This window comes from Leptonotus elevatus, chromosome 9 (genome assembly GCF_054856555.1).
Source record: "Leptonotus elevatus isolate MCC_2025b chromosome 9, RoL_Lele_1.0, whole genome shotgun sequence".
NCBI classification, from domain to species: domain Eukaryota; kingdom Metazoa; phylum Chordata; class Actinopteri; order Syngnathiformes; family Syngnathidae; genus Leptonotus; species Leptonotus elevatus.
The window spans coordinates 18,741,021-18,763,865 of NC_141247.1; the positions used below are offsets into that span (position 1 = coordinate 18,741,021).

The 22,845-nt window shown below is 42.4% G+C and overlaps 1 protein-coding gene and 1 long non-coding RNA gene across 2 annotated transcripts in view; both read left to right on the forward strand.

Moving 5' to 3' along the window:
• LOC147168663 (uncharacterized) overlaps positions 1–22,845 on the forward strand; it is a 47,399-nt gene that overhangs the window by 3,456 nt on the left and 21,098 nt on the right. The gene's annotated exons all lie outside the window — the stretch shown is intronic.
• Positions 1,182–9,440, forward strand: LOC147168664 (uncharacterized). Its single transcript, XM_086084045.1, has one exon. The coding sequence runs from the start codon at positions 1,205–1,207 to the stop codon at positions 8,924–8,926; it is 7,722 nt and encodes a 2,573-aa protein (XP_085940171.1). The 5' UTR covers positions 1,182–1,204; the 3' UTR covers positions 8,927–9,440.

Genomic DNA, 22,845 nt, shown 5'->3' on the forward strand with positions numbered 1-22,845 from the left:
GAGACAAGTGTGTGCATACCTTTCTCATGTTGCGCAAAGGTAGCGTGCACAAGCTGCCTGTGTGTGTCCTGTCAAAGTCGGATGGTCTGCAGCCACCTTTGACCTGTCATCCCCATACCTAGCTCTTGAATAAACACCAACACATATTCACATTTAATCTACAAGGTCAACTTTAAGGGAAAGCTCAAAACACTAATGAAGTATGAGGTCCATACAACGCGTTTTGTATTATTTCCTTTCCCATCTTGCCCGAGCAAGCAGCTAAAGCAATGGCTATCAGTCTCCGATAGTATGGTCCTATATATAGACAGGCCCTGTGACTGAGCTGGCCCTAAGTGTCGGATTCCAATCGCACTCATCCGTCCTGGCTGGATCAGCACCTGCTGCTAACTATAAACCCACCCGGCCCAGCGTTCACGAGAAAGCCAATGCCCACCCGCACAGCTCAGCTCAGAGAAGAAAAGTGAGGAGCCGGTGTAGACTCACAAGGCACTTTGACCAAGGCCAACTCAAAAGGGAGGGGCAGAAATGAAGACGGGAGCACTGGAGGATGCAATGTGCCAGAGAGAGATGCCCCCATTGCTTTTTTATATTGAAGCCTGATCCATGCCACGGCACTCAGTGAAGCTCAGTCACATTTGGGCTTTTTACAAAGCTGCTCGTCCTCACTTGCTCTGAGACTTGAGGTGTGCCGTGGATTTAAGAGACACTGCCTTGGATCACTGGCAGACATCGCTATACGGAGGAACTTGATGCCCTTTGGAAAATACCTATCTTTCTTTCCAAAGGTACGGTACCAATTATTGTGTAGTTTCATTATAATAATGTTTTAACTTTGTAACTTTCATTCTTGTTATGAGCGATAAGAAGAAAAAAAAAAGCTAATCTTTTCTAACAACTTTCACACGATTAATATATTACAAGCTTTTGTGTGTTTGATTAGGTTACTTTTTCTTACTGTTCCCGTAATACTACAATATCTCTGTATATATACTAATTTCAAAAGACCACCAATTAGAACAGTAATATTCACTATTATCAATGCTCTAGTCTTCATGCTATATGTCTGTGGTAATAAAAAGTGAGTGAGTTCACACACCATCCTGGTGACCCTATCTCATTTCCAGTCCAGGAAGAGGACCAAGAGCAGACTAGTAGACAGACTGGACAGCAACGTTGAGACTTCGGTGCTTGTGGACTAGTGATGGACAGCTGGACTCTTCAAGAGGACAGCTACTCATTGCTGCGCAGTGCACCCCACACGCAATTTACCTTGTACCATCGGGACGGCACCCCTAACCGCGTTGAAATATTTGACATCATAAGTGCTCCAAATCAACGTAGTGCCATCTCTGAGACCACGTGCCTGTGTGACATATTCGGGGATGATTGTGAGTCACCCTCGGCCTCCAACAATCCAGCCGTAGAATTTGTCCATTCCCAGAGCGAGGTGGAGAGGACAACGGTCACATCACCCTTGGTGGATGATTTGAATGACTCCTCTGGCTCATACCACACAGCACCGGGCTCCATTGAAGGAGAAGAGGGTCCTGACGACCTAACGGAGAGGATTTACAGCCCTGCACTGCGGGGTGAGTCGACTGAGGACGAGCAGCCTGAGCAAATCATAGTGAGCTCAGAACTTTGTAAAGATAGTAGTTCAGGTTGTGACTTGAAAAGTAAATCACCCGTGCCTCAGCTAAAACCGGCAAGCTATTTGTCTGAATTTGACAACGCTGATTTTAGCAACAGGACCCCTTCTCCCGGACACAACAGCTCCTCTAGCCTCTGTTCACAGGAAACAGTCTCAGTTTTGTGTTATTCCTCTGTCGAGACGAGATGTTCACCTTCATTACTTCATCCAGGAAGTGAACAAGTGAGACTCACTCCTGTGTTAAAAAGAACAAGAAATAATAGCGGGTCCAGCTTGTCAAATAAATCTCTAACTCCAAGTCCTTCCTTTGAGCCCATGAACTGCACCATCTCAACCTCCTTAGAATCTGTCAACACAGAGTCTCAGTTTAGAGAAACAGAAGCTGAGCAGACGAGCACTCACCTTAATAAAAACACCAGTGCATCACCCAGCCCCACATCCATTGGGTTTTCTTCTCAAGCATCAAAAGAAGAATCCAGGGCTGACGTTTCATCTCATTTGCCTTCATCTGGATATACAGAATCCCAGCCAGAAGAAACACTGCTCTCCTCTGAGCTGAATTATAGTTCCTCCTTACCTAACACTCCAGCATCATCTCCTTTAAATGAGCTGAATGGAAGGGTTTCCCAGTCTGATTTAATGAGCAGAGGCTCCACGCCAGATCTAGAAATAGAAACCTCTCCCCTTAGCTCAGAGTTGACTGAAGATCCCAACACAACAGAAATTGACTTTAAAAGTACTGAGTGTGGCACCAGCATCTCAACAGCTTCTACAAGGTACACACCCTCCTCCCCTGTTATATCATTCAGCCCAGATCCAGTGAATAGTGGTGTTGTGCCTGAATTAAAGCACACCTCCGCATCACCTGACCTGGAGAGTGCACCGTCAACACGACACAAAAGTGGATCAAGAACTTCGTCACCTGGACACTCAAGACCCAATTCAACATCTTCTGAAATAATCACCAAGGCCTGTTCACCTGTGATCAGTTATAGTTTATCTCCGTCACCTGGCATTAGAAGCACCTGTTCTTCCATCGAGAGCACACGCACAGCTCCTTCACCTGAGATTAGAATCACAGCATCCTCACCTGAGGTCAAAAGGAGAGACTACATCTCTGAAGAGCAAACAATACCAGACTCTCCTCTTTTAGAGTGTTCCCCATCAAAGAGTCTCACTTGCTCTCCTCACATCACTGGGATATCTTATTCTGTTGTTATACCAGAGGTGGCGGACACTCCCCCGCCTCCCGAGCTCTGTCATCTCCCCACTCCTGAGTCTGATATCACACGTGTATCACCTACGAGAAGGAGCCCCTCCCCTAGTAGGCGGAGCACACCACGAGACTTATCTCCTGGATCGGGCTTCTCAGGCTCCGAGCTACAGGCTGAAATATCACAGTCAAGGTCGCAAACATCTTCACCTCAGTCATTGCGTTGCAGTCCCTCACCTGAGCTGAGATACCAGATTCTAAATTCTTCACCTGAGCTCCAAAGTAGAGAGCCATCACCTGCTACACCTTCTCCAGTGAGCAGATCAGATCATTGCTCACCATCAATCCTGTGCTCTGAGTACAACACCCACTATTTACATCCTACTCCTCCATTGGAGACATCTGAGGGAGTTACCTCCTCCTTTCCCAATAAACACATAGAGTTGGAAACACCAAAAATTCAACCTGAATTAGAATTGGACAAAGAAGATAAAACATCTGAAACCAAAAGCAGTTCTCCTGAGGAAAAGTTTGACCAATCATTGATTCAACAGCACCCAAGGGACAGACTTACACCAAAGGAATTACCTTTTGCTGATTTGGTTTCTTCATCTAAGGAAAATCAAGGTACTGGGCCTATTAATAATATTAATAGCCCTATTAAAAATAAGTCATTTCCTTCCAATTCTGTGTTTACTAATAAGGGTAGGGTTCACCATATTTCTAACAAGGCTAAATCTCTGCAGAGAGAAGAAAAACGACTGAATCAACACACGCATAATACATTTAAGTCAAATTTTACGTCTGATCAGTCAAGACAAAAACTTGCTGAAAGAGCGAGGTCTGCACAGAACATGGCCCACCATATAAACAGGAGGAAAACTCCCTCTCCTCCATTAATCAGATTTACACCTGTACACATCATAGAACCTGAGAAACCACGGCGACAGTGGCAGAACAGAGGCCCCCCTGACTTTGCAGCATCCGCCCAGAGTGGTTATTTGAAGAAGATTGTGTCAAAGAGGGAAAGCCCCTATGTTGTCCCTCCTGATGATGATAATAATAGTCAGCCCCACAGTATCCGACTTGGGAAGCAATTGGAAGTGGAGAGGAAAATTGAGCTTGAGGAGAAGAGAGAAAGGCAAAGGGAAAAGGGGATGGAGAGAGAAAAACACAGGGAGGGACGGGAGATCGAAAAGGAGGAGTGGCAAAGGGATGCCAGTTACAGAGGGGAACAGGTTGAGCTGTCATTCAATGCCAAGAATAGAAAAGGGCCTGCAAGTCGCAGTACAGCCCCCACAAGCATAGAGAGCTGTCAGGGACTGCCAACACTGCATTCCTATTCAGAGAGTTTGCTTGCCGCCAGACAGCCACAGGAACAGCATAGTCGACTTAAACTAGATTCTCAGCGAGACAAGAGTGGTGGTCTGACCAGACGACTTCAGAATCCTGTACCACAGCACAAGTTCAGTCCTCGATCGGTCACAAACAGGCCTGGCCGGAGTTCAAGCTCTAGCATGGGAAGTGAGTTGGATGAGGCAGACAATGAGGTGAAGTGGCTCACAGACGTGGCTTTTCGTAGCCTGTCCAGCCCTGAGGTAGATTACCTTGATATGTACAACTCCAGCCACCGATCATCTACCAACATTTCCCAGAACTCTACACAGGACAGCCCAGCGGGGATCAGTGGTGCCTGGCCGACCTATGCTGATTTCAGGGGCTCTGCTTCAAAGCTGGACAATGATGACCTCACATTACAGCAGCAGTCTCTGTACCCTTCCGATGGAATTGATCCAGCACGCTGCTATGAGATGGGAAGCTTTGAGTGCATAGATGTGGCTGTGGAAAGAGAAGATACTAGGAAGGTCAGAAGAGGAGTGCCAAAGAGACAGATTCAGTTGAAGAGAAAGGAGAGCATGGATGACAGTAGTGAAAATAACAGTCCTGGACTTCCTGCGATGGAGAACAGCCCCTCACTTGAAAGGCATTCCAGAGAGGCATTGTTGAGACAATACACTACAACAGCAGCAGGCCAAGAAGACTATGCTCCTGAGCACAGCCCGGATCCTGAGCAGAATGAGAGAAAATCCAAGCTTCAAAAATCGATTTCTTTGGATGAAACATGTTCGAAGACAAAGATGGCAACTTGCCTTATTAAGAGTGTTTTGTCCAAGAAAATGCGAAGTGCTGAGACGCAATCTGATGAGCCAGATGGAGATGAAGTGAACCCTGCTTCTGGGGAAAATACCTCTATTGAGGAGCCACAGGAATGTGACAACTTAAATTCCTCCCTGTATTCTGATTACAATCATCCCTGTGAAGTATTTGTTATGAAAGAAGAACAAAGAGATGACATCAGACCAGCAAAGAGCTTTGGAGAGAAATTCAGCAACAGACCAAGCACAAACAGCAGCAACGGAATTTCTACCCTTTTGCACACTGACAACCAAAAGTGCCTTTCTCAAGAGGTTTATACAACTGCACCAACATCTGAAATAAGATCAACACTTAGACTGCCATTGGATAGCTCACAGTCAAGAAGTGGAATACAACATATAGATGACAGTAAACCATGGCAGGGAAAAGAGGGAGGCAACTCAGCGAATGCTATTGCTGGGAATACGGAAGCTCTTTCTGCTACCGGAGCCATCAGCACACAGGCCAGGATGACAAGCCAACATCAAGAATGTGAAAACACAGAAGCCCATAAACAACTACAACAGGGTGACAAGGGCTGCCACATGACACAGGAAACACAGGAGACTGTATTTCAAGGGGGCAAGAAAAAGAAAGCATGTCTCAATGTCTGCCTTACACCCGAGGCAGAAAGCAATCGAGAAATATCTTCACCAGATATGCATTTCAGACAGCAGGACGAAAAGGTCCAAGAGACCAATGTGGATCTCAAAACAGAGGAAGATGATAAGAATGAGGATAATAAAGTGAAGGCCCCTATCCACAAAGTTAGAGACGTTAGGAGACTTGTAAAGAATACATATAATCTCTCTTTCAAAGCAACCAGTTGTGCATCAACCTCGGATAACATTGAAGAAAGGGTTGAACTTTTGAATGAGACAAACAAGGGTGGAATTCAAAAGGATGTGGAAGAAAATATAGAGCAACAGACAGCAGAGTTATGTGAGGAAAGGACAAATAAGTGTATGGAGATGAGAGAGGCAAAAAGGGAGGAGGGAAAAGATGAACATTTGTCTACATTGTCTTCACCTATGCCGAGTGAAGGCAAGTCTCTAACTCAACTACACCCAATGCAAATACAATGCAAGGCAGTTTGCTGGAAAGACGACAAGAATAAAACACAAAGCCATATAGACTCTGAGAACCATAGCGGCAAAACATCGGACTCTACAAATAGAGAGCAAGACAAGAACCTTTCTATAACGGACACACAATGTGTGGTGCAGGAACCACTAGGAAGTGGAGCAGCTACCAAATTGTGGCAACATAATTTTAATATGGATGCAGGATCATTGAAGGCAGACAATCAGGACAAGCATGTTTTGGTGGGAAAAGACAAAAAACCTCCCATGCTCGGAAGCCTCCCCAAACTTCCCAGTAAGGAAAGAGAGGTGTCCACTGCTGTTGTGTTGATAAGAGATGGATCCAGCCAGGCGAAGACATGTGCACCACTTACTCAGGAAGAGGTCCCTACTCTTCTCCGGGCCTCATCTTCACCTGAAATCACAACCACTGGAACTACCCCAAGCAGTAGTTGCCACTCAGTTTCCATGTTATTGAAGGAGAAAGGCTACCAAGCTGATATTGGAGCAGTGGTAGGTGATAACCAGAATAAAACCGGGGGAAAGGGGGGCCCGCATAAACATGTAAATTGTTTGGAGATCCCACTGCAGACGCCTTCAGATGGTGGAGCTGAGCCACATGGAGAGAAAACATTCTCTGCTTCATCCAGTGTGCCTAGCCCTTCGTTGCTGTCTGACCATGTAGATAAACCCCCAAAGGCCAGAGAGGACGAGGGGGGTCGCATCAGCCAAAAAACAACCAGCCCACAAGGAAATCCACCAGACCAACTTTTAACTCTTAACAAACACAAGGAACACCAAGATTTTGAAGCAGTGAAAAGACAGGACCTAACCTTCCCGCCAAGGTCACCTGCGATAAGACGATTCAGACCTCAGCCAATTGAAATGAAGTCCCTTTCTAAAGAGACACCAAAGCAAGAGATGACACCAAATAGCCCTACAAACCGGCCGCAAACCATCGAAGTTAAATCGATTGCTAAAAATTCAGAAAAGCCAGCCGTACCTCCAAAACCAACTTGCAAATTCAAACCTGCGGATTTAGGACCAAAGACTAATGAAGCTATTCCAAACGTAAAACCACAGAGTGAGGAGAGGTCTCAAACAATAGTAGTGTCATCACCCACAATATACAGAAAGATCCCCAGTGAGTCCTCTTTGACAGCTAACCAAACGAGAAAACTAGCTGTCTCTGCTGTATCCAGCCTGAAACCCCCACCAAGCAAAATAACAACAAAAACAATGTCAAGTGTCACAAACCAGGCTGCATCATCATCATCAGGCAAAGATGCTTCCAAAGATCTACAGCAGCACCAATGGACAGCGCCTGTGAGATCCGCACATCATACAACTGCAACATCAGCTCCTGTGCCTAGTATTACCTCAACTGTGGGTCCAAACTCTGATCCGGTAGCAAAGCAGGTGCCTAAACTATCGTCTACAGGAGCCAGACATACTAGCCAGCCTGCTGTTGTGGAGCCAAACACGGATGAAGTAGCTGTGACATCTTCAAACAATCCCAAACCACCTGCTGCTGTCCCCACAACACAAGCCCCAAGATACACACAGCCGCAATACCACGGTTTGTCCAGTGAACGTACCCAAAGGGCCACTGACGCGCATTATTATGTCTCCGATGACCCTCCAAGCTACGATGAAAGAGAGAGCTTTAGTCCCCTCATGCCAGATTTGACTCACCGGCGTTCAAATCATTATCAAAACCCCTCCTACCCTCCTCCTTGCTCCTGTACAGCCGGCTACCCTCCTCAGCCAGCTTTCCCCCCGCCTGCACCCCATCACCACCATCATCACCACAGCCCACACAACCTCACCCCACCTGCGCCTCCACACTCCCCAGGTCATGCGATACCATACCAAGCCCCCCAGCCTGTCGTCCGTCCCCACCAATGCAGAGCTGATCCTCAGCCCATGAACTTCCAGCCCAGCTCGTCACCAAAGTCAAGTCCTCTCGGTCCAAGCCAACCGCCCGCCATGTACCAGCCTCCTCACCAGCCTCCCCACCACTCGCTCATGCCGGTGGACCGACCCATGCCCAGTGACCCCCGACGGCTCCCTCCCCATCGATCCCCCCAGCAGCAGCAGCAGCAGCCACCAAGCATGCCTGGTGCTCCGTACAGTGATCCTGGGCACAGCCATTCCCCTGGCCTGGCTCCCATGGATCCCCAATATATGTGTGGCCAGTATGGCTCCGAGTATGGGGGTGACACCTCCAGTTTGTACTCAGAGAGCAGCTATGGGCCGACACCCCGAAGAGTCCTTTTGGATCCTGAAACGGGAAAGTATTTTTATATCGAGGTGCCTATGCAGCCCTTGAGGAAGATGTTGTTTGACCCAGAAACTGGCCAGTATGTGGAAGTTCTCATCCCCCAGCAAGGCATGTCTCACTCGGGCCTATATCCTCCATCAGCAGCCCCTTACGCATCTCTCCACAACCCCAATATGTATGGCCCAGCTCCACAGTACATGCCCTATGCCGCTCCCCCTCCCACTGCTCATCCCCAGCCTCAACACCAGCCGCCTCGATATCCTGAGGCCTTATCTGCAGCGACAATGCACCCAAATGGGCCCAGTGGCAGCTACAGGAATTGTTCTGGTCAGGGATCCAAACCAGAAGCCCCGAACCATCCACCACTGGACCAGAGCTACCTCGAGGGTATGTATTATGTTCCCACAGGGATGAATGCAGGCTCCAATCCCACCCCACCAGTCTACTACCATAAACATCCACCCAGCCTCCCCCCATCAGGGGGGAAAAGGTCCTGAAATAGCGGACATGGGCCGTCTTTCTGGAGCCTGTTACGTTTTAAATACTCACTGTATAAAGTAAGTGCCTAATGTTAGCTTGTAATGTTATTTGAGTTTTCATGTTGCAATTGAAGACAGCAATTCAGTATGTTGTTTATCCACTGCCTCTTGTTGTCTGCTGAGCTGCTTTAATAGAATATGTAACCGTTTTTTAAATTTAATTTCAATTTTATTTTTTTTAGAAAATGCTTTTTAAAACAGGAATATAGGGGGAGGGGTGATATGTTATAAATACCTAAATGAAAAACAAATCCACAAAAATACATTTTTGATACAAGATCTTGTCGAAGTTCTAAAAAGAAACCCGGTAAATATTGTGTGTAGTTTAACAACAAAACGTCTCCCAAAGTCTTGAAAATGCTGTTGTAAAAGACCCTCAGTTACTTTGTCACTGCAGTTCTCTACAAATGGAAGACTCAGTTGTCTGTTGAGATGTCTATGACAGCAATGCCAATAAAACATGTCACATATACTTCTCATGTTCACCTATTCTTTCTCACCTCTCAGTGTCATGGTATTACTTTTGATCTATTTTCTATAGTCTTTGTCCTGTTTGTGGATGTGGGTGGGGCCAATCTCGGATGGATGGATGGATGGATGGATGGATGGATGGATGGATAGATAGATGTAACAAGCCAATTCCTACCTTGTTTCTGAATCTTCAGTATTTTGGCTTTTTGTTAGCATTAATCATCAAAATGATTTTTAAACGGTCATGAAATGTTTCACATTGACATGAATCTATATTAAACATATAATAGTAATATTTTTATTAGAAACTCAAATATGATTTTTCTCTTTATCAGTTGAGTTATTGAAATCAACTACGTTTTTTCAAAGCACTAATTTATTGCATGTAAAATAAAAATCCAACATTAAACGTTGCAGTTAGTGAATTGTGATGTGTTGAAAAACAAATGCACGGAAGCGTCAACAGTGAATTTGCATCCCCGTCAGTGTGCCTGAGGGACCACTAGAGGACGCCACAACCCAATAAGACTTTTTATAACGTCCGCGTCCTGTTGAATCCTGTTTAAAGCAACAGATCTTCCGTGAGACGCTGCAGTCACCATTTCGCACGCTTTTACTTTTACTACTCCCTGCTGGAAACGTGACCGAGATAATTGAAAGCAGACGCATCTTGTACTTCGGTTTTGGGCTTTGATGTGAGTGGCAGTAAAATGAACGACCACTAGGTAATAAACAACACTGGAGTTGTCAAGTCAAGTCGTCGTTATTTATAATATAATATAATAATATTTTATCATTTTTGTGAAAATAATTATAGGAATAGGAATAATTGGCAAATTAACAATACAGATTAAAAATGTAAACATAATGAAAGAGGAAATTAAGAATAAATAAAAACACATGAAAACAGTATAGTAATACACTGTTGTGTAGAACCGCACTAAATCATAATGTGATTATTATTTTTTTATCTAGCATTGGGAAAATGAGATGTATTATTATTGTTATTATTCATACAGATACAAATAAAGTGTAATGATATGCAGGTAGTTAAAATGTCAAAACAAATGACTACAACATGGAAACCACTGTCAACATAATGAACACATGGTTAAATGAATATGTCTCTTGACAGTGTCAATCAAAATTGATCATTATTATCTTTCTAAAAGTAGAACTTTAAGAACAGCTCATTGTTTTCACTTCTATGTCTTGCCTGCTGCTGCATGATGCAAGGGTGACCCAACTGCTCAATATAATTGAAAGCAAATGGCATTGCGTTTTATGTTTCTGTTGCCTTCACTGATGATATGACATAGCAAATAAACTTTGATCCAATCTGTCACACTGCAAGCTGCTGTCTAAGGTTCAGCAGAAGCGTAGCGCCTTGATCTTGTGCCCTCACCGTTTTGATTACGGGAGCCGCACCTTCTGAACGCTGACTGTAATCTGAGCGTGGCACGCCTTCATGCACAGTCACGTTTACTGTTGTACACGCGTGTCAAAGAATTGATATGTCATTTCAAATCAATTCCAGAAAAGTGTTCGTTTTTTGTTTTAAAACTCCAAATATGTGATCCAGCATTTTAAGATAAATAGTTGAAATGAACTCTTTAGTCACTTCTTTTTGCTGCGTTGTGATGACCTCCACCCAGTCCTATGGAGACACCTTTATTTCTACTGGAAATTTAGTCAACAAGACAAATGGAAAAGTCGCCTGTCCACATTCAGGAATGTGAAAACGTGTAGGTGGCATGGGCCAGGCCGTAAGATAAGAACCAGTTTGAAGTGATAATGCGACAATGTTTGGATTTGTGTTTCCTCGTGTTTTTCAGCGATTGCCTCCTTTTGCGGAGGAGGTCGGAAATGTGTAAAACCCCAACTGACGATTACGGTATTGTTGACTCAGAGTGAAGTAAAGCAGCTTCTTGTCATTTGGTTTGTCTGTGATGCATTGAGTGATGTATCAATCACAGGATGGATCCGTTTACTCCCTCAAGGAAATGTTTTGACAACTGGTTTGTTTGTTTGTTTGGTAGCAGGACTGCACAGAAATATTATTTTTTTGTTCCCTAAAAATTGTTTGTGTAGTTTTCCATATCGATCAAAACTCTCCGGGGGGGTTATGTTCCAGACCACACTCGCAATAAGTTTAAGTTTGCCATATTCCAAACTAACAAACGTATCATCTCACACTCTCGCAATCAATAATCATGCCTGAAGCATTATAAAATGTATCGACAGCTGTCGCTTTTTGTAGACGTAAAGAGCAGGATTAAAGAGGATTTAAAGAGTAACTCAATAGATTTGAAATCAGCGCTCAAAGGGGGTGTTGCCTGGAGGACTGTTGGGCTGCGAATGGGGAGAGGGTTGGGCGTGGTCTGGTTGTGATTGACAGCAGCAACTCACTAAGAAGCCGTTTAAGGAGGCGTGTACGAGAATGACCCGGTGGGTGGCGGGGGGGCGACTATGTCATGTGCCGCAAGTGTCGTAGTATGTACCTTCTTATGTATTGAGAGGACAAACAGCCAAATTGCGTTTATTCCAGTGTGTAACCTTAAGATGGCGCCAAACATACATTTTTTGCCCAAAATGTCAAAATAATGACCAGGATGTGTAGACACCAGTTTATACAGTTTATCAGCAAAAGAAAGTTGATTTAGTGTTGAGTTACTCTTTAACATTGAACAATCCTGAGAGTAATCTTGAAATAGTTGACTTTCTGCTTTCAGTCTTCTTCTTTGAAATGTAAACAGTATAAAACGATAATGAAATCGCCATCTCGTGGTCAACAATGGAATTACTCCCAAAATAAAGCAAATCAGGAAACGGCAATGGAGGGGAGTTTTACCGGATAATTTTTAAGTCATTCTTAATTGGTTGTTATTGTAGGAGTCAATCAGTAACACTGTGAATGAGTGTGAATAAAATGTCTGTTTCAATATATGCCCCTTTTATTTGACTAGAAACCGGTCCAGGGGTTAATCAGCATTGGGCAGCTCTGGCTCCCCTCAATGGATGGATGAAATTTTGTTTGATTTAGTGAAAAGAGAAGTGAAATGTTTCATTTAAAGTGACACAAATTAAGATATTAGTATTGCATTGTTTTAGTGTTTCCCAATTTTCTTGAATGCAGCAAAAATCGAAAAAAAAGGACAAAATCGCCCGCCAATTTTTCCCATCTTCCGCCCCCACTTTAGTTAACAGTCCAACATTTGCAGAGGTCTGAGCTCAACTGAGTCACATTCATTTTTTTTTTTTTACGTCCCCAACGGACACACAACTTTTAAAACTCAAGGATTGAGAAAAAAGATTCGAATTGTAGTAGACCCAGACATTTGTGCACAGGACTTGCGAATGAGTAGCGTCTACCTGTGACCCAGTGTCTGGGTTGCCACCTAATAAGGCTAAATCACCTTTTGCCAAAGATCATAAAAAAGTAAGAGTCACGTTTGCTGCTGCATCACTCACTGAATCCGAGAAGAGACAGCACTTTCAGAACATGGGGTAATAAAACAAGCCCAAGTGAGGACGACCCACCTGAAGGCTTGCGTTACCTGCATGCCCATAAAAGGCATCTACTTCCGTGGCTACACATGCATGTGCCAGCGTGTATCTTGTCACAGGCAGTAAGTGAGTGAGGCAACAGGATATGTGGGGGGTGGCTCCTCGTGAACACCTGAAACCGCCATTTGGCTTTCATTTTGCTGCCCGGCAACCGCATAGACTTATGATAATAAAGGCGCTTTATTGCGAGGCTTGGACTCTGCGGCAGGTGGTGGGCCTACCTGTGTGACAACTGAATGCACGTCATCCGCTGTTGCAGTGATCTCACCTTCGACTCCGCTTACAATAATAACTCGTAACCCTTATGAGGACCAGCGTGTTGAAGAAATGTTCGGATCGAACCCAGCCTATGATATACAACAATCAATTCAATCTGACAACGCAACTCTTGAGTGAGTTGAATTGAATTGAGTTGAATAAAAAAATAAAAAAAATAAAGTAAAAACAAAATAAAAAATTAACAATCTTTAACTCAAAATTGTAGACAAATACTCCATATATTAAATAAAAAAATAAAAAAAATACTAAATCGAATAAAAAGTCAACTAAAATTAATCATTTAAAAAAATAAAATAATAGCAAACAATCATGCTTTTAAAATTAACCGAATAAAAAAAAAGTCAAAACAAAATTTAAAAAAATACTATAATGAAAAATCTATTTTAAAAAAAGAAGGAAAAATACTCTTCTAACCCTGACTTTAAGAAAAATTTGGACAAATACTCAACTAAAAGTCAACTAAAAGGAAACATAAAAAAAAAAAATAATAATAATAACATGTCTTGAAATTAACTGAATTAAAAAGTAATAACATCAAAACAAAATAAAAACTATAATGAAAAATTTATTCTTAAAAAAATCTATTTTCACCGTGACTTTAACTAAAAAAATTGGACAAATACTCCATATATTTAAAATAAATAAATACATAAAACTAATACTAAAACTAATAAACACAAAAATAAAATTAAGCATAAAAAAAAAAACATGCTCTTGAAACTAACTGAATAAAAAAAAAGTGTAAACTAAATAAAAAACTAGAACAAAAAATCAATTAAAAAAAAAGTTTTAACACTTTAACAAATTTTTTTTGCCTGGCTATGAATAATTTGTAGATTTGGGAAAAGAACAATGGAATGAAATGCTGCAGTGGAAATCACAAGTCTAGACGCGTGTAGTCCCCCCAGCATCCTCTGACCCCCTAATGTCTAGAGAGGAAATTGTTACTTGTACTATACACACGTGCCCCATCACATAAACCCACTTGCAAGAATGAGGTAGCTCAAAATGATGTCATGGCCTGATCACTTTCCCCGAGCTCCTCGCAGGGGCACGACGTGCATGGCAGATCAATGAGGAATGGAAGGAATGGCCGTCAAGGGAGCGAGCACATCGCGGAGGCACGGAGTGACGGGAACAACCCCGCACCTTCGGTCACCGCCGTCATGTTTATTGTCACTGTAAACGCATGCGGTGACATATCGTCACGTCGCTTCTTCGGAGGTGCCTTCGAGATTAGCCATGTGAGAAATCCTCCCAGGGGGGGCGTGCCTTTGGTCTCGCTCAGTGGTCAGGTCCATTATAGGTCACTGGATTCTTCCTGCATGAGGTCAAAACGTGAGTCATGCACACAAGGGTGGCCCCGCTCTCACAGACATCACTCATTTAATGTAATGACCATTAGACATGAGCGCACAAACACATCACCCTCCTGCATTTTCTCTGCAAGTAATAATATTAACAGGCCGTGCGCTCCACATGCTTTATCACCATCTTCAAGTTGGTGAGTGGAAGCTTCAACGGGACCCGGAGCAATCCGCGGTATGTCAGCGGGGTACTTCAGGCTATACGGTGTAATAATATACAGTATGGCGACGAGCAGAAGATGAGGCGAACACTTGGGCGGTGAAGAGGAACACGCGTTTGTACGACACGTAAAGCATTCATTAAAAGACTTCATCATCAACTTCTAATTTATGGCGTAATTGTTAGGCGCGTGACATCTGATGACCAAATATGGTGCCTGCTAAATAATAAGCTTTGTAGGTCAGTCGATTAGCTGTCGTACTGCATCGATTCCGGCGAAATGTCTCGGTTACAAAATGTAAACAAGGCGACACTAGTTTGTTGAAAATGACATCGGAAACTACTTTCAATTCTGTAAAGAAGGATCATTTAGTTAGTGAAAGATGTTTTCCGTTCAATCCCAAATTCCATTGTCACTTTTCATTTTCTCTGTTATTTCACAGGATCTAAGTGAGTAGGCATGGCGCAAAAGTTTATTTAAGGTCAGGAACAAACTAATGACACTCAGTAAAGGATATATATATATATATATATATATATATATATATATATATATATATATATATATATATATATATATATATATATATTTAAATATATATTAGGGGTGTCAAAATGATTGTGTTAATAAAGTTTTAGATCATTTAAAGTTCTTGAAACGCCACCCTTTTTTTTAACACACAATTAATGACCGCCCATTACTTGGAAAGCCTGTACTTGAGGAATTCCAATCGCAGCAGACGCATCCACGTCAAAATTTAACAGTAATAAATGTAATAATAATGCATATATATTTGTGGAGACTGGGGTCAAGTTGTATTTTACAATTTGAATTTCACAAATTACTTCATATTAAAGATTAGACAACTCCTAATATGTAAAGAAAAATCAACATCTTACAAATGCAATTCTGCCATTTAGTGGCAGAAAAATGACCTCAATACAAATCAATATCACACTCTTTTTTTTTTTTTACATTACAGTACATCTTTTTAATTTGGACAAAATTTGATGAATTATTATGAAAATATTGTATCATTGACTAAAAGATAAGTTTAACGTTTGTTTCCACTTTTATGTTAACAAGAGTATCAACACTTGGAAAAAAATATTTTATTGTACATTTAGAACAGATAAAAATGTACGATTAATCGTGAGTTAACTATTGAAGTCATGCCATTAATTACGATTAAAAAATGTAATCGCCTGACACCCCTATATATATATATATATATATATATATATATATATATATATATATATATATATATATATATATATTCATGTGTGTGTGTGTGGCCTGGAGCCTCTGTCAGCTGATTGGGTAAACTTTGGCCCGGTCGCCAGCCAATTGCAGTGTAATAGTGCGCTTCATAGTAAATAACGATATCTTTCAGTACATATTAACATTCTCTACAACCCAATTTTAAGTGACTACCTCTCATAAATTACAACGTTGGGAGCGCCATAACAAGCGGAAGGCCATTGGTGATGATACATTATGTATGTTGATAAGAACACTTTATCAGGAAGAACATGAAAACGCCACATTAAACACGCAGTCCCCCGCTGCTTGATCATTTGTGATTAGTTGGTATCCACTGTAAGCAAGGTTGACAAGCTCTTAGGAACTGAGTATACTGTATGTTTCGAAATCTTTTTGTAGATGTTCTCCCAGAGTAGAAATCCTTTGTGTGTGCATTTTTGTGTGTCTTTATATTTGTGCCCCTCTGACAACACCCCTGGCTCCAGCCGCCCCCTCCTCCCCCAACTGAAATTAGTTTTAGGACTGTAATCTTTTGAAGGATTCCCCATGTTTTGTTGTGAGTAACACTGGTTGTGAGGGCACATTTGGAGTCTTTTCCATGATGTCAAGACGTCGAATTACTGATAAACGGTCGGATCGACATTGATGAGCCAATCATTTGTTATCATCACTGTGCAAAATGTCAAACGTTGTCACGCCTTTTCTGTGTCATGCATTTGTCTCCTCAGGTGATGATGTGTGATATCAGCTACACGGGGGGGGCTTGAGTTGTGTTTCGGTGATGTACTTAGTCACCAGGGTGGAGGCAGGGCGCCTGGAGAAAGCCCTTTATTGTTGGAAACGTTCAAGCAACAGATTCCATGCCATCAGTGCACTAAATGGTGGCAGCACTCTGATAAGATTCTTAGGTGAACCAATTTTAAAAACACTCACAAATACAGGGGTTCCGTTTCAATTCATCCATTCGAACCCCCTAAAAAAAATTTTTTTAAATAAAAAACACCCCAAATTGTTCATTAACATGTTTTGTTTTCATCAGAAAAAAATGCATTCAACTGTATTTTAACATCAAATAGCACAACACAAGGCTGTACCTAATGTACTGTCCTTCCTTGTACCATTAACTACCACCTTTAGTTACATATTTTCACAAGCATTAACATGTCAAGCAGGGCTGCACTGTTTAGCGCAGATTAGCATTAGCTAACAGGGTTATCAGTATTAGCTCAGATATGAACTCATTCACTCCCAGCCATTTTCACTGACGCAACCCCCTTCGCTCCCGGCTGTTTTACTGGATTTTGACAGATTTTTGCAAGTTCCACATCATATTGTGTTCTATTGCTATAAAAACATGGAACCTACCAAAAGAAAGATTAGTCTCTTCTTTCATAAAGACATTTTTTTTTTAGATTTGTATCTGTTTCCATTTTGCAGCAATTAGCATTAGAATACAGCTAGGTTTCATCATTATTCACAAACCTGTTGAAAACACTGGGGAAAAAGAGCTTGTTGCAACATGGCCCTGGCTGATCTCTTATACTCTGCTGCCACCCGCTGGATGTTTTTTGTAATAACTACCATTTTACGATCAGGAACTAGAAATGAAAGAACAGAAAAATTGCAATTCATTTCATGCAATTTTAAGGAAAAATGCTACATTGGGATATATAGTTCTTTCTTTAAAATGATCTGTTGTTTTTGGGGTGAAATGTTATGTATCTAAAGTACTAGTGGTATCAGTACTTGGTATCTGTATCAGTGACTACTCAAGAGTGGAATTTCTGGTATGAAAAATAAGTCATCCCTATTCAGCACATACTCAAATATTCGTCAAGGATGCCGTAATGTTTACTGCATGCTCCACATGCAAAGATGAACAAAACTACTATCACCGTATGAAGTGGGAATGAAGTGCTGCGTCCATGAGTGAAAATGCTTCGGCTTACTTCGGTCTACATCCTAACCGCACCCTTGGTCGTTGTGGTAATGAGGACTGAAGACGTAATTAAATTGCTGATATCTTTCTTCATATAATGTATAGCAAAGGCTTGATCTTTTGAAGAATATTTTTGTTGAGAATTCTGCTCCGTTTCACATTTGTAAGACATTTAAGGGCATTTGAATGCTCAGTTTTCGCTATGTGAGGTTTTTGGGTTTTGCTTTAAATTGAATACCCTCCAGATGTTGGTCAGTTGATTTTGTGTTTTGGCAGGAGTCGTCAGTCGGGATATAACCGAAGCATCCGCACTATTCAAATATAGGAACATTCTTTTCTTAATTTGTCGAGGAGTCGTGGTCGCGGCGTATAATTGCACCTGAATACGAACCTCCACATGAACTCCGCAAGCTGTCTGCTTGCGTCACTGCAGGCTGCCGGGCTTTATTCCTGCAACCGCAGCTCCCACGGTGGATACGGACACAAAAATCAAACTTGGATGGAAAGCGTGGAGATGACTGGCCACCACAAGCCGCCGCTGCGCTGGGCAGCCTTTGCGGAGGCCGTTCAAGAAGCACACCCTTTTGTTCCATGGCTCTTTCAAGATTGTGTGTGTGTGTGCGAAGACACGTGAAGAATTGACTTCCATACAGAAGGACCCTTCTATCTCTTTCTCTCCATTCGATTTACACCCCGGCCTGTCTAAACAACAAACGCAAATTCAATCTGGACGTATCTATTTTGGTTATATATTTAGCTCATGACCGCCCGCCTGTATCATGCCAGCGATGTTAACTAGCTGGAGCAAGGCTATATTTACTCTGGGCTGGGCATCCATCACCACAGTGCAAACGCTTGGACAGCCAGCCAAGCGGAGGAAAAGGAAAGTGTGGTCCATCAGTCACCACCGTCCAATCGCAGGGCTTCCCTATTTAAAGCGCTTTGCAAAAGTACCGCAGGTATTACTGTGTGTGTATTACTTCTTTGCATTTGCACCTACAATGCACATTTGCACCCTCATACAGCCTGCACTTACTGAGCATGCACACGTGTTCCCAGACTGCTTGGTGTCCAGGGATAGAAGTGTGGACAGGGCGCAGAACAAAAAAAAAAAAAAAAAATCAGATGGTGTCACCTGGGCTCGCTGCCCGGGCACACGGCACCTGAATGACCTCACTCCAGGCACACACACACACACACACACACACACAAAATAACACATCAACTGTCAAACACAAAGTTGATGGCCTGTCTACAACTGCAAATAGATGAGTGGACACACAGCCTGGCAATGACAGGCGCGTTTAAAGCAGACAGACAGAGGTCAGAGAACTGTCTGCACTGAGACGTTCCTGCAAAATATATATATATATATATATATATATATATATATATATATATATATATATATATATATTCACACATATTTATTCATTGCTTGTATTTAGTTAAAAATTAGGATACATGGAAAGAGGAAAATAATCGCAAATTAAATGGCATCGGAATGCAGACGCAAACAAAGAAGAGTTTCACAACTACTGTAAATGACTCAGTAATGTGCAATGGTGGTGGATTCTAACGCAACTCAAACAAAGTATTGCAAATGTATTGAACCAAAGGAGCACAAAAAGCATGTATAAGTCCTAGTTACAAAATTGATGGAACCAAAATGTTGACGTGCTAAGCTAAGTTAACAGAAAAACACTACAACTAACTAAGGTACACGTGCAGTAGGTGGACTGAGCAATAACCGCAATATTCCGCCTGTGTGTCCTGCCCACTTGTGGCCATTTTAATATCAGGAACTAGAAATTAGAAATTACAAGAATAGTATCAATCATCCCGAATAGTTAGCATTCAGCTAAGCGGACTTGTTCTCCACTTCCTGCCTGACTCGTGCCGGGGTGGCATGGCTCAGTGATAGAGTGGTTGTCTTGTGGGTTGGATCCTCACCCCTGGTGACCATGTCGAAGTGTCCTTGAGCAAGACACTGAACCCAGTGGACCTCGCAGCGTCCTGCGTGGCAGCAGTCGACCATTGGTTTGTGAATGTGTGTGTGTGAATGGGTGAATGTGATGCATATAAAGCGCTATATGAAAAGCAGTTCAGTCCATTTACCAAATACATCAAAAAAATTTAATCAGATTAATCACAACCTCGAATTTGATTAATCACGATTAATCACTTAATTAAAAATTATTATATATTATTTTTTTACCGCCAAATTTGAAATCACCTGTTGTATGCTAATTCTTTCGACATCTTAATGTTATGATGACGTCTTCAACATTTTTTGATCGACTGCACACTCTCATCCTTTTTTTTTCTAATCAGTTAATTACTTGCATAAATTAAAATGAAAAAAAAACACACCCCAATAGTTAGACATGAATAAATATTCTGAATTTCATACGCAAACATGTATTAAATACTTTACTTTAATGCAAATAGTTATGTTTATTGCTTGAACCTGTGCTACCTTTCACGTAACGATCAGCTGTCAAGATAAAGGATCGATTAACTCATTCACTCGCAGCCATTTTCACTGAAGCAACCCCCTTCGCTCCCGGCTGTTTTACTGGATTTTGACTGATTTTGCAAGTCCCACAGAATATTGCTATAAAAACATGGAACCTACCAAAAGAAAGATTAGAGTCTCTTCTTTCATCAGGAAAAAAAGTAAATTTGTATCTGTTTCCGTTTTGCAGCAATTGGCATTATAATGTTTTCATCGTTATTCACAAATCTGTAACATGGCCCTGGTTGATCTCTTATACCCTGCTGCCACCTGCTGGCCGTTGTTGTAGTAACTACCATTGCTTTAAGAGTTCTCTTCCGTTCAGAGGCTGCATCAAAGACTTCTGTATGCACTAGCATAAAAAAAACATAAAATGTATAAATACGTGGCAATATTTAAAATAGAACGTTTTTAATACGTTTTGGGGAGACAATTAGTTCATCTGTTTTTTTTTGTAATTAATGAGTTAATGCTTTAACTTTGACAGCACTAATCAAAATCTTAACTCATTCCTTTATTTTATTTATTTTTTGTTTATTATTTATGTCCAAATGAAACAAAACAATTATTATAACATTAGTCGCATAATAACACTGTGCGCTGTTAATATTTGGTAATTATCTGTTTTGCATTGCAACATTACCATATTGCATGTAGAGAACGATTTTCGGAATAGTTTGCCGTGCTTGAACATGAGTTCATTTTTGTGCATGTATATCAGGTTCGTTTGGTTATTAAAGTCTGCGAGACTGTTCTGGGAAGGCGACTACGTGCACATTCAGTCTCTTGCTAATCCCCATTTTTAGCAAAGGACCGGACTTGCTAAATCCAACCACAGTCTTGTTCTACCTTCAACCGTCCCAGTGGACGTCCCATTTGGACCTTCACTTCCATGTTTATTGCTGAGCTAGCCGTACATCCACGCGGACGCGGATTCTCCCGCTCTCTCTCGGGATTTCAAGGCAAATCATAAATTGGCCGAATTACGGTTCGCGTCCCCCGACGTGTGTTGTGATCGTCTCGCTGCGCACACTCCGGCTGGCGGCAAATGACCTCTAACGGTCCGCTGCGGCCCGTTCTCCGATGGGTCGGTGTCTTCTTTGCAGGGGCCAGGTTGTTAACACCTTGGAGTGGCAAAGAAACATGCCATGTAGGGACATTTGTCTGTCCGCTTCGAAACACTGAAACCCAAGAAGCCTTTCAAATCCCCTGACTGCCTCTGGAGTATTAATAACGCGCCATACACACAAGCCCAACTACCTACTGATTAAATCGGACCGGCGGGGGTAAGAGGTCATGGCGTGCAGAGCGGTCCGATGCCATGATACCTTTCACCTGCCTGCCTGAAGATGTTGCAATGTTGATGTCGGGGCGTTGACTGGGCTGTAATGAGCGTGCGTGTGCGTGAGACCACTTAAATGGCATCATGTTAACTTGTAAATTAACACCCACCGGCTAACCCAGCAGGACCTTGCGAATGCACGAGCCTCTTGGATGGTGAGGTCATGATGGTCTGTAGATCCCTGTCATGGTGCGGGGGGGGGGGGGGGGGGGGGGGGCTGCTATAAACAGAGAACCCCGAGTGAGAGCTGGGGGATACTTTGAATACGCACACTCAGTAAACTTGTACGCCTCCCCTCACATCTCGCCTTTTAAATCCTGGCACCTGTGCACGACAACAACCGTTAAGCTCCAGAAAACTGCAATACCTGCGTTGTTTTTTTTTTAGGCGCGCCGGACTAAATCGAACATTAAAAAAAAGCTGGGGCCCAATAAAGTGGAAGCGCAGCTGCTCCAGTCACAACCCCATTTTGTGACCTCTGAGCTAAGCACAAGGACTGCACATACAGTTGCTCTCATACACAATGTGCTATAAATCGCGCATGGTGTTGATAGCCGTAATCTGCGATGCGCATTGGCGCGCTGACAAGGGCCGAGGAGTCGAAACCATAGCGAGAAACGCTCACAGAATGGAAAGTACAGTAACAAGTTGAACGGATGTGCCGCGCTGTCAAATCTGTTATCATTCAGTGAAGCAACACTTTGGAAAAGTACCACAAAACTTCGGGATTCCTGCGCTTGCATTCCTGCGGTGTGAGGGGAGGAATCACTCAGTGTGATGTCATGACAGGTTCATAGGTTGTTTTGCCTTACATGTTCAGACAAAGCAGCGGCGTCAATGCACCTTCACCACATTAGGATTTTTTTATCTCTCTCATCTTGTAGTGGTTTGATAAGAACATTGTTTCACAAGATCTATTGAGAACCATGATTAATTACAGCAGCTGCGGGACCGAACATACAAGCAC

What these genes read in the sequence shown, in the direction of transcription:
- LOC147168664 (XM_086084045.1), top strand. Translation starts at nt 1,205, where the DNA reads ATGGACAGCTGGACTCTTCAAGAGGACAGCTACTCATTGCTGCGCAGT.